Consider the following 12,399-nt stretch of genomic DNA (forward strand, 5'->3'; position numbering starts at 1 on the left):
AGTTTTCACACGTAATATATCCTGATATATAAAACCAACAGTTTTAATGAATCAATTTCTGGAAACAATATTCTCAAATTACGATGAAATATGAGATTTGGAGTCAAATCTTGTGAATAATTGTTGTAGAATTCCTCCAGCTGAATTGTATAATTATTATCTTTCCTATTTGATCATTCAATATATAAAGCTCAATTGACCAGACTAATTCGAATTCGCATTTGCATAAATTTATTGAGGAACTAAAGTGTCCCTACCAATTAAGCAGCGGAACGCGTAAGTTATAGCCTTAAAAAACGTGCTAAATGCCAAAAAAATGAAGTGCTAAATGCATACTACCATCCTCGAAAAATGAGGTGCTAAATGTATACCACCATTCTTACCCTTTTACCTTTCCTACTCCTACCAAGAAAACAAGTGGACATGAATGCCAAAACTCAAATTTGTTTTTTTGGTAACCAACGGAACATATCACCCCAAACACACATGTGAAAAAGCAGCCACTCTTGACCTTTTTAAACTAATAAGTGAGGCAGCCTGATATTTTCAAGCTAGCTGGAGCTTCATTCTCCACCACTCCTTTTTCTTTTCATTCCACAGCTATTCATATCTTCTATTAATAAATAATGTCAAAATCTTTTCTTTCTATATAAGAGGTCATATATTTAACTATTGGTCCAGAGAGTTTTCAAGAACTTTGTGTTTCACCCATTTGAGGTACATATCTCTTTGTTCTTCTTGCAATTGATTCTTTTCCTTTTGGATTTTTATAGTTTATGCCTAAATCTTTTCTCTTCTCTACAGCAACTTTGTTAGCACATCAGAAAGATTGAATCTTTTTTCTCCTGATAATCAAGAAAATGATGCTGAGGAGTTCTTCAACACCACTTCTTGGATCTTTACTCTCAGAGAGTCCAAGCAGTCATCACCACCACCACCACCAATCTGATTTAACTCCAAATCAGACACCTAACCATAGTTACAGCAAACTCTCATGTAGCCATGGTGGATATCAGAATTTCAGCAATAAGAGTTTATACCCTTCTAACTCTCCCATCTCTCCTTCAATTTCTGAGCTCAGCAATGGCAACAGCAAGTTCCCATCTCATGGTTTTCGAAGAGCTCAATCTGAAGGGAACTTGGAAGGATTAGTAAAAGCCTCAACTGAAGCTGTTGATGAATTTAGCCTCTCAAAACCACCCAAGATGAATAAACCACCAAAATCACATTTGGAAACCATTCCATCTTTCACCATTCACAATTCAAGGGAGCTTCATTCAGATGACGAAAGCGATGAGGAAGAAGAAGACGAAGATGGTGACTGTGATTACATCAGTAAGCAATACAGTTTGGGAACTAATGCTGTAAAAGAGGAAATGAGTTATATGAGTCAAAATGCAAAGATAGAATTAGTTGAAGGCAGAGAGGAGATGCACTTAGCAAGAGGACTTGGGGTTGCTGATATTGGTTGCTTTGATGATGGTGGGCCTTATGGAGGCCGTGGCATCGGAGGAGGCGGTGGTTATCGTCCAGTAGCCTTCGATAGGGATGGTGGTGGTGACAGTCAGGGATTCCATATAGAAGAGCATTACAAGAGAATGTTGGAAGAAAATCCTGGCAATTCCTTATTCTTGAGGAATTATGCAAACTTTTTGTACCAAGTAAGCCTTTATCCTTCCTCAAGCTACTCTTCTTTTGCTTATTCATAGGCATCTAGGGAATCCACAATAGATAATTTTGCTTCTGCTAAACATCTTCTTTCATGATGGAACAGACAAAGAAAGATCTCGAAGGGGCGGAGGAATACTACTCAAGAGCTATTTTAGCAGATCCAAGTGATGGTGAAATTCTTTCACAATATGCTAAATTAATATGGGAGCTTCACCGCGATACAGATAGAGCCACGAGCTATTTCGAAAGAGCAGTCCAAGCTGCCTCTATTGACAGGTACCAAGAATAAACTGTCATATAAAACTTCTCAATTTAAGAACTGGTTGTTATTTACTTTACAAAACTGACTGCTTCATCTTTTTTGATGTGTTAACAGCCACATACATGCAGCTTATGCTAATTTCCTCTGGGAGATAGAAGATGAAGAAGATGAGAATGGCGAAATGCAAGTGCCACCGTTGGTGCATACCGTAGCTACAGCCTCTATAACTGCATGACTTGAAAGTACATAATTATTCATTGAAATATTTGTAGCAGAATTAGTAGAAGCTTAGCAAGCAAGTAGGAAGAACCTGTAATTTAGCCTCTTAGGTACTAATAAAACTGATGCACAGGACTTCTATTTTCTCCCACTGTCGTGATTGAATGCCTAACCCCATGAATAGCAAGTGCCACCAAAGGGGCATACCGCAGCCACAGCCTCTAGAACTGCTTGACTTGAAAGTACATCATCATTCATTCAAATATTCGCAGCAAAGTTATTAACAAGCTAATCATAATTCGTCATATTAGGTCTCTTATAAAAAAAAATAAAAAAAAAAATCACCACGTTGTTGTCACTATCATCACAATATTTAGTAAGTGTTTTGCCAATAGGTAATTAAGATATGGCCCATCAAAATATTAAGTAAAGGCCACGCGCTCATCTTACCAATTGTAAGGAAATAGAAAAGGTATTCAGATAATCAAGTAAGCAGGAGATTCCTCGAAAAGCCAAATATTCCATCAGTTATGCCAACAGGAGCAAGTTGAAGCTACTGAGGAGCAATTGAAGGGAAGATACCAAAGATCAGGAAACAAGAAAAAAACTTTTTTGGTCCAAAGGTTTGCCCTACCTCTCATCAGCTCCAGGGGAATGTAAAAGATATAGACTTGTTGAGTGGCAGGATCTTCTAGCCAAACGGAAGTGGTAGTCTTCAAGTATTACCAATAATCACCACATGAAAAATATCCGTCTTTAAAATGGTGGAATCAGTTAATATCTCTAGTAATAATGATCTCTTTCAAGATAATCTTACAAATGAACTTGAATGCTATATGGCTGTCCAACATACCCTGAGGTTCTTCTTCACTCTAATAGGAGCACCGGCAGGGGCGAATCTATGCACTAAAAATGGGTTACGTGAACACATAGTCACCCGACTAAACTCAGTATATTATGTATAAAATCCTTAAAATATATCTAATATTAACTGAAGGAACACATGGTCAAACTAGATCGAGTGGAGCACTGGTTAAGTGTTGGGTTTAATCCCTTAAGGTGGTGGGATCGAACCCTACTAAATGCAATTTTGCGTCTTTTTAAAAAAAAAAAAATGCAACAACTAGTTTGTCAATATGGTAGGAGAGGAGGATCTCTTTTTGTCCCTTTTCAACATCATGGAGATCAATCTCTACCGTTGGAACATAACCAGCTTAGCCATTAACTGTCCCACCTCCTCCAATTTGGCATAGATTTCTTCACTTCTAGAATGGCTTTTGTCTCACACTATAAATGTATAAACCCTATCTTTGACCTCAATCCAAATCATCCAAGGTTTCTTCTTTGTTCTCTACAGTCTTTCATCAGTCTTCTTACTTCCGCAACAATTTCCCACAGTCCAACTGATGCATAAATGTCTGCAACAGATACGAGTGCCAGGTTTCTCTGGTTCAAGATTAAAATGCATCTCAGCAACACGTTGCCCTGCCTCTAAATTCTTATGGATTCTTGCAGCTCCCAGACAGATGAACTCGCTTCAAAGGCATCTTATCTATGAGATCAATAGTGTCATCTAATTTTCCTGCCCGGACAAAACATCGACCGTGCAGGCATAATGCTCTTGAGTTGGATCAATCCCAAATAACTGTCATGTCAAAATACTTCCTGCTTCCGCAACTAAGCCAGCATGGCTACATGCACAAAGGACACTAACCAATGTTATGCGATTGGGTAGTACACCATCATTCAGCATCTTTGCAAATAAATGAAGTGCCTCTTTTGCATGTCCATTTTGTGAGAGTTGTCCAATCATTGGAAACCATGAAACAATACCTTTCTTAGGAACCTCACAGAAAGCAAGGTCAATCTCCTCTATACTTCCACATTACGCATATACATTCACTAGGGTACTACCAGCAGACATATCTGACATGAACCAATATATCAAGATATGAGCATGTATTTGTTTCCCATATTCATACGCTGATAGATCTGCACATGCATTTAGGAGAGAACTGCAAATAAATGAATCTAGCTTGAGATCCATATCTTGCAACTTCAGATAGAGTTTCACAGCATCTTCACCTTAGCCATTCAGGGCATAAGCGTTTATAAGAGAGGTAAAAGATGGTAAATCTGGTATGGGGCACTCGTCAAAAGTTCTAGTTGCGTCATCCAGCAGGCTACATTTTCCATAGAGAGGGCATGAACTTGTTTGGAGACATTAGCAGCCTGAGAACCAGCAGCAAAGTTGAGGACGACAAGAAAACTTGTCTGGTCAGATCTAATTCCTAGGTTGTACATCTGAACAAAAAGTCTAGACATTCATCTTCTGCCTCAGTCTTGTGACTTGTGAGTAACCAGAGAACTTGGCATTCAATACAATTAATTCCTTCCCACACACCAGGTCATAGATCAACCTCGCATCCTTGGTCAAAACACACTTGCAATACATATCAATAAGACCAACATTTACAAACGGCTCCAATATGATATCTTTCTTTTTCAAAAGCGAATGTAACCCTTTAGCATATTCTGGAAGCTCCAATGCAGCCCAGGCCTTGAGAGCACTCAATGAGGTGAACATATTAGAGAAAATTCCTGACCTCCTCATCTGATTCAACATGACTAATAGCCTGGTGATGACATTCATGAAGAAACGCCAGCAATAATAGCATCCCATGAAACAATGTCAGGTACCGCAATTCCCTTAAAAACTGTAATAGCGTCCTTAAGACGATAAAGGATCAGAATCATTACCAAGTTTCAACAAGTACCCATTATTTCCTTTCCCTGAACAATATCTCCTGAGTACAAGCATTCAGTATGTTTCATAAAGTATATGCTATACTCATCAGGCTTAACTCCACTATCAATCATGTCACGAAACATACACATTGCCTCACTGAAAAAATCATTTTGTGCACAAAGCATTCCAATAAACAACATAGTTTTCTGGAATTTCCTCAAACAAAAAACCGTGAATCTAAAAGCTCACCAAATTTTGCCTACATAACAACCACAGTATTCACGACGAAAACATCAGACTCAAACCCTGTCACCACAACAATACCATGAAGCTAGTTTCCCAACAAAAGTTCCTTCCCAAAAGAACACGCCTTAAGCACACTAGGAATAGTGAATTCATTAAATTTAAGACGCAAAGAATGCATTTTGAAGAAAACCCAAATAGCATCTTTACCAAAACCATTCTTGGTATACCCAGGCTTAGGCGGATCCAGGATTTGAAGCTTGTGGGTTCCCAGTTAGCAGTGTCTGTTGTTACTGGGTTCTCAGCTCAAATTTCTTATATATTTGAAGGGTTTCACGTTATAAATACAAGATTCGGATAAAAGTTGTGGTTCCCGCGAACCCACACCCAATGGTGTGGATCCGCCCCTGCCAGGCTACAAAGATGACCAAGAAACCAAATCTGGTTCAGGACTTCTATCAATCAGTTTCCATGCATAGTTAAAAGTACCACATTTAGAATACAAACCAATTAAATGGTTCTTATGTTTACTATCATTAGATAATCCAATTTTGGTTAAATGGGCTTGGATTTGAAGACCCAAGTTCAAAGACTGTTTGAGATAGCCGTGAAAGGAGTTTTGTGTAGGAAATGTAGTTGGATATAGAGTTTTTTTACTTATGTGGAGCTTAAAAGTAGCCTACCTTTTTATTGTTATTCACTGGTAAATCTTGAAAGTAAAGGGTAATTTTAGGGATGGAGAAGAATACTTGAATTGCTGGTAAATACATTGATGAAAGAGCTTTCTTCCATTGTCATAAAGGCGCCAAAGGTTTGTCATGTATGTTCTCAAAAATAAAATACTCCGTATTATTTTTATAATATAAAAACAAGATTAGATTTATAGTCAAACTTTTAAAATCAGCTTATTTTAAATTTTTAAAAGTGCTTTCAAAAAGTATCTTTGGTTGAAAAATAATTTGTATTTGGTTAATTAACTTAAAAAGTATTTTTGAGTAGCAATTAGTGTTCGGCCAAGCTTTTAAAAAGTGTTTCTAAGTTTATTTTTCTCAAAAGTGTTTTTGGGGCAAAACTATTTTTTTTTAGCTTCTGAAAAACTGTTTGTGCTACTCTCCAGAAATACTTATTTTCTCCTAAAAATTTGGCCAAACACCTTACTTTTTTTAAAATAAGCACTGTTGAGAAAAAATAAATTTGGCCAAACAAGCTATTACAATAGATGTGTGCGTAGGTGGCTTTGACGGAGGGAGTTTAAAAATACCAAAGGCAAAAATAGAAATTGCATACACGGTTGGGGAACTGTCTACCGTTCGAAGTTAAAGGGTATTAGGATATAACTTATAAGTTGTTATCAGGTTATTAGGACTAGATTTAGGCCTCATTTGCTTTATTAAAATTAAGACGTCCGAAGTTGAATAAGCATCTAAATATTAAGATGTTGTATTTTGTATATTAAATAATTAAGGTAGTTTGTCTTTACAATGCATAAAATTTATCTTTATTAAAAAAAAATACTAAATTAATCTACTACTACATCAACAAATATTTAAAAAAATCTATATGAAGATTAGTGGTGGTGATCGCCAACAGTGATGGTTGTGGGTGCCTATTGAGAATGGTGTTGATTGAAGACATGGTAATGCACAATAGCTAGCGGTGATGGTGGCTGGAACTAGTTATTAATGGTGGTTGTCGATGGTGTTGATGGTAGTAGTTGTTAATCGAGATTGATAATAGTGATGAATGATACTACTAGCTAATGGTAGTGGTAAATGATAGTGGTGGTTAACAATATATAATGGTGGTTGATGGTGGTAATGCTTGTAAATGATAGCTAATATAATGGTGGTGACTGTTGATCATTTTGTTTGTTAGTTTAGGCTCAACTCCTCGCTTTACTTAAGTGCATCTAAAGGTCGGGTCGGGGTTGTATGCTCTTTCTTTCCATGGGAGTCGATACTGGGAAGAGACAGAAATACATCAACGCGGCTAATAAGACAACTATATATGGTTTTTTCCCTCCATAAGATGAGCGGCATCACAAAACTGACCAAGTAAGGATGATGATAATTCAGTCGGTAAGCTAGCAATCTTACGAAATAAAGGAAGAGGGACCCTTTTATTATAAACTAGTGAAATTGTCCGCGTTTAGCGCAGTCCTATAATACATCAGCCAATTTATAATCATATCATGTTTTTAATTTTTTTATTGACATAGAAGATCCTTAATCGTTGAAGAATTTAAATCAAATTAGAGGACTTTGTTGATTTATGTTAAGAAATTCGTGGAAGTTAGTATAAAAATGGAATTAACTTTCATCTTCCTGAGAAATTGAAACCAAACTCAAATTTTGGAGGATTACAAAATTAATACATGTGAGTCAAATTTTTACTGAGCTAAGCAAACAATAAAAAGTCATGTATATTCATATTAAATGAAAAGTCATGTTTGTATCAAATTCATTGAGGTAAGCAAAATCAGAACTTCTTTGTCTCCTTCACCCTTCGCAATTCTCTATCTCCTATTGTGTCGTTTCATTCCTTTATTTAGAGAGCTGGAATTCAAATAGAATTGAAGGAAAATGAATGTGATAAGACAGAACAAAATTCTATTTAATTTTCACCTTGTAAATAAGGATAATCAATATGACAAACAAAATAATTTCATTTTAATTTTACACTTGACTTTTCCATAACATCAACAGATTATAGTCATTCAAATGACGATTTTAATTCATATGTAGTAGAAACCTCAAATTTCTCACACTACACCCATTCACGGGCAAAGGGATTTATATAATTCAAAACACATCATGTTGATATTTTTCGAGACACAACTTGTTAATATTTAAAAACTTTAGGAAGATAATACTACAAATTATCAAGACACTTCACATTCAACCATTAAAATATTGGAAGAAGTAACCTCGTAGTTATCCATATTTATCGATGGCTCTACAATTTTTTAAAATAAACAATAAAGCCTAGCAAGCAAACTTTAAAAATAAGGTGCAGTTCGCCGCTATACCATTCGCAAATATCTCTTATTCGAAAAATATTGTCGTAATCTCAATATCTATAAGTCCAATGTGTTAGTGTCGCACATGGCATTGAAAACATATTAGTGACCCCACAGCAAAAGAATCTAAACGATATGATTAAATGATTTTACTGGAATACAATGAATACCCTATATATTTCTCTTCGGAATATCCTCAGCTCATAAGGACTATAAAAGGCTAAAATAGGAACAATTAAATTGGTGACCAAAATGTGACGCAATGCGTGGAAAATAAAGTGTTATGAAAGAGAATCAAATTTAAAGAATTATGAATATTATAAGAGAAACAAATTTAGACAATTAAGAAAAATGAAGAGAATAGATTGAAGAGAGCTAGACAAATTATTCTTAACCTCCAAGCACATAAAAATGCAAACTCCCCCCCCCCCCCCCCCCCCAAGTCTCATTTCATTTACTTCAAGTTCCTGCAATCACAAAAAAAATAAAAAATTCAAATATCAAAGCTTTGAAAAAACAAAAAGATAGAAGAGAGAGAGAAGAGGAAGAAGAAAATGATACAATTTTTTAGAATTGCAATTTACGTTTAACTATTTCATATCCGGTGAAAATCGTAAATTAAAGGATAGAAAGTGCTATCTCTACTATCGTGAAGTTTCTACAAACCGTGTTACTTTCAAACATGAAACACAAAAGAAAAGCATGAGGAAGGAAAAAAAGAACGAAATGGGAGCTAAGTTTACCTTCAAAATAATGGCTTTGACATGAAAACATTAAGGTGAGCTTTCATGTAAAATGTTTTAATCCCTTTTGGGTAGCTGAACACTATAATTGGTGTGCCTTAAAAACTTCCAGCCGTTACAATATTAATTAAGGGAATAAATTACCATGGAGATGGGAGAAGCTGGAAGAGGAAAAGAGGAGGTATAATGTAAATTAAGTGAGGATTTATTATTGAAAATTAATTAATAATTAGAGTGAAGAAGAGGATGAAGAAAAAATGTTAAAAAATGTAGGGAATTGCTAACCATAAAAATGTGCCACTTCACTTTGTTTATGCTTGATTTTAATATATATTATATTACTTTACTTTACTATACGTAATAAGGGACAATCCAATGATTTTGTCGTCCCTGATTACATCTCAACCATTTGGTTGGGTAATTTGCTAACTAAAAAGATTTGCATTTTGCTAGAATTGGAATTTAGCTATGCATTTGTTGTTGTACATTATTTTCTGAAAGTTGGACTGTTGACTCCACAATTCTTGGGGATTAAGCTGCCACGTGGTTGTTGCTTGCTTTTCCCCGGCAATTTTTTAACTTTTGTTACCACTCCCTTTCTCAAGACATTTTCACATGTGGCTTTGTAAATCGTCAATATTGGAGTAGTACCTATTTGTGATTGTTGTTTTTTTAGCTCCTTAGATATTTTTTACACTTTCATCTCAAAATGTTTGTCACGTTTCACTTATCGATGGTCAAGTTACATAAATTTTAATCAATATATCTTTTTTTTTAAATCACTATATTGATACTATTTCCGTGTAATTCTCGAATATCTCAATTTTAATTTTAAAATATTAAATTAATCTAATTCAATTTAGCTCTAAAAATTAGTCAAATTACCTTTCAAAAAATGAAATGTGACAAATATTTTTAGGCGGGGGTAGTTTATTATTTGTCCTATACAGGTTAAGTCTAAGCAACTTTGGAGCCTTTTTTTTTTTTTTTACAACTGCAGCATTTATTAGGTCTTACCATATTTTTTATCCTTAAACTTTTCATATTTTGTGTCTTTAGTGAGCTCATACGTGCTTATAAAGTCCTAAAATTATTTTTAGGTATAGTTTTAAAATATTTTACTTTATTTACTTTAATTATTATTTATTACTATTCTTGTAAGACCATTAGGTTAATTTGTGTAAAACTCAAAACTAAAGTAATAAATATTGTAGTATAAATTCGGAGTTATTGAAAGAATTTATTGTGTTGGATGATTCTAGAGAAAGGATGAGTACTTGCTAATACATGTGAGAATAAAATACATCATTAAAATCATAAATGAGTTTAAGATAAGCACAAAATGAGTTTGAAGCAGGGCAGAGTTAGGGAGTCGGCGAGTTTGATCAATCTGACAACTTTGATTTAAACTCTATGTTTGTCTTAAAAATTCATCGATGATGTATTGATTGTTAATATAGAACCGAATAACTTGAAAAGATTAGAATTCAGAACACAGAAACTTCAAAACCTGATTCTTAATCGGATTGATTGAAGTAAATAGTTTCAATAATGAAAGTTAAAATGTTAAAAGGATTGAATTGAAAGTCTTGCTTTTTATATATTACAAATTTACTTATTTGAAATTTTATTACTATACAGTAAAAAGTGTAACACAAATAATTTTTTTCTTTTAATTAAAATGTCTGCTTTTACATCATGAGTTTGGGCCCGGGCTTAGCACAGATCTGAAACTAGTATATGGAGAGAGAGAGAATTTCTATTATTTTAAGAAAAGAAAAGAGGATCTATTTAAGAACCTACTTTATCTTTATTGCATTAAAAGCTAAAAACTTACATAGAGAACTGTGGAACGTGAATATTGGGTGGAGGTGTAATAATTAAGAGATTGTGGGATGTGACTTTTGGAAAGAAATTATATGATACTAATTGAGAAAAGAATTAGAAAAGGAAGAAGCAAACGGCCGAGAAATAAGCAAGGAAGAGGAATTTAAGGAAAAGTAATAAAGTGCAGTAATAAGTGAGGTAAGAGATAAATAAGGTATTTTTAATGTTTTTGCAGATTTTTAGATTAAAAAATGAGAGAAAATCTCAAAAATTTGAGGAAAAAGATAAACCGTAATCCTGACCTAAGAGAGGTGTCACATCTCTCTTGTGCCCAGCTTTATTAGATATATAGATATAGATTCAACGCGAAGTCGATTGACATCGTATTTTACCTCTAAGCTGAAAAGGGTAATGTGAATAGTTTTCTTGAATGATTATGTTCTCTTTATTGTGAACAAGAGAAAGCTCTATGGGCGAAGCATGCAGTGAGTAAATGCTTTTTCTTCTTAGTTCATATCAAGATACAGGGAAAGACTTTTCGCTCACCCTCAAAAAGGTGTATGGGTTGACTCTTTTTCTTTTTACGAGTTAGGATGTGAGAAGAAAATATTAGTGCTTAGAAATTCGACTGACATAATTTGTTGGCTTAATACCTAGATGGACCCTTAAACTTGACATGTTTTGTAAGATAGACATATAAACTTATAAGGTGACCAGATAGACACTTAAACTTACTCAAAGTGTATTTTTCAAGTTTTTCAGTTGTTTTGAAAACAAAAACTATATTTTTCAAACACTCACAATTTTCATGGCCAAACAAGCCCTAAATATATCACAAAATATTTTTTTTAAAATGCAAAAATAAGGCAAACGCATATACATGAGACTATAAATGTGCACTTAAACCAATAAATACTCGCTAATCGCAATTTTGCAGCTTTCAATTAACTCGGATTTTTTTTTACACTTGAATAATTAAAAAACAATAACTTTAACCAATAAAAATCCTTAAAAAAAGAAATTTCAAATTAAGAAATTTCTTTTTTTTAAAGATTTTCTTCTCGGCTTTACAGTTTTCTTAATTTGAAATTTCTTTTACACTTGAAATACTGAACTTAGAAATTTCTTAATTTGAAATTTCTTTTTTTAAGGATTTTTATTGGTTAAAGTTATTGTTTTTTAATTATTCAAGTGTAAAAAAAAAATCCGAGTTAATTGAAAGCTGCAAAATTGCGATTAGCGAGTATTTATTGGTTTAAGTGCACATTTATAGTCTCATGTATATGCGTTTGCCTTATTTTTGCATTTTAAAAAATATATTTTGTGATATATTTAGGGCTTGTTTGGCCATGAAAATTGTGAGTGTTTGAAAAATATACTTTTTGTTTTCAAAACAACTGAAAAACTTGAAAAATACACTTTGAGTAAGTTTAAGTGTCTATCTGGTCACCTTATAGGTTTATATGCCTATCTTACAAAACATGCCAAGTTTAAGGGTCTATCTGGGTATTAAGCCATTTAACCGATTGATATTAAGGAGTAGTAAATATTAGCTTGCTTGCTGATGTTGGGTCTTTTGTCCAACTTCTCAATTTGTGTTTTTTCTGTTTATTTGAGCGTTACATATTCCCATTTCGATAACAAAAATTCTTAATGACCTAAAAAT

At 34.0% G+C, this 12,399-nt stretch overlaps 1 protein-coding gene and 1 pseudogene across 1 annotated transcript; one reads left to right on the forward strand and one right to left on the reverse strand.

The window, feature by feature from the left end:
- The first annotated feature begins 558 nt into the window (after positions 1–558).
- LOC132610399 (uncharacterized) lies at positions 559–2,298 on the forward strand. The gene is made up of 4 exons (XM_060324697.1): positions 559–717; positions 805–1,661; positions 1,775–1,947; positions 2,048–2,298. Exons 2-4 carry the CDS (start codon positions 861–863, stop codon positions 2,166–2,168), a joined length of 1,095 nt encoding a protein of 364 aa, XP_060180680.1. The 5' UTR covers positions 559–717; positions 805–860; the 3' UTR covers positions 2,169–2,298.
- On the reverse strand, positions 1,517–5,788 carry LOC132611781 (pentatricopeptide repeat-containing protein At5g04780, mitochondrial-like; annotated as a pseudogene).
- Positions 5,789–12,399: the final 6,611 nt, after the last annotated feature.

The sequence above is a fragment of the Lycium barbarum genome, chromosome 9 (genome assembly GCF_019175385.1).
Source record: "Lycium barbarum isolate Lr01 chromosome 9, ASM1917538v2, whole genome shotgun sequence".
In the NCBI taxonomy this organism is placed as follows: domain Eukaryota; kingdom Viridiplantae; phylum Streptophyta; class Magnoliopsida; order Solanales; family Solanaceae; genus Lycium; species Lycium barbarum.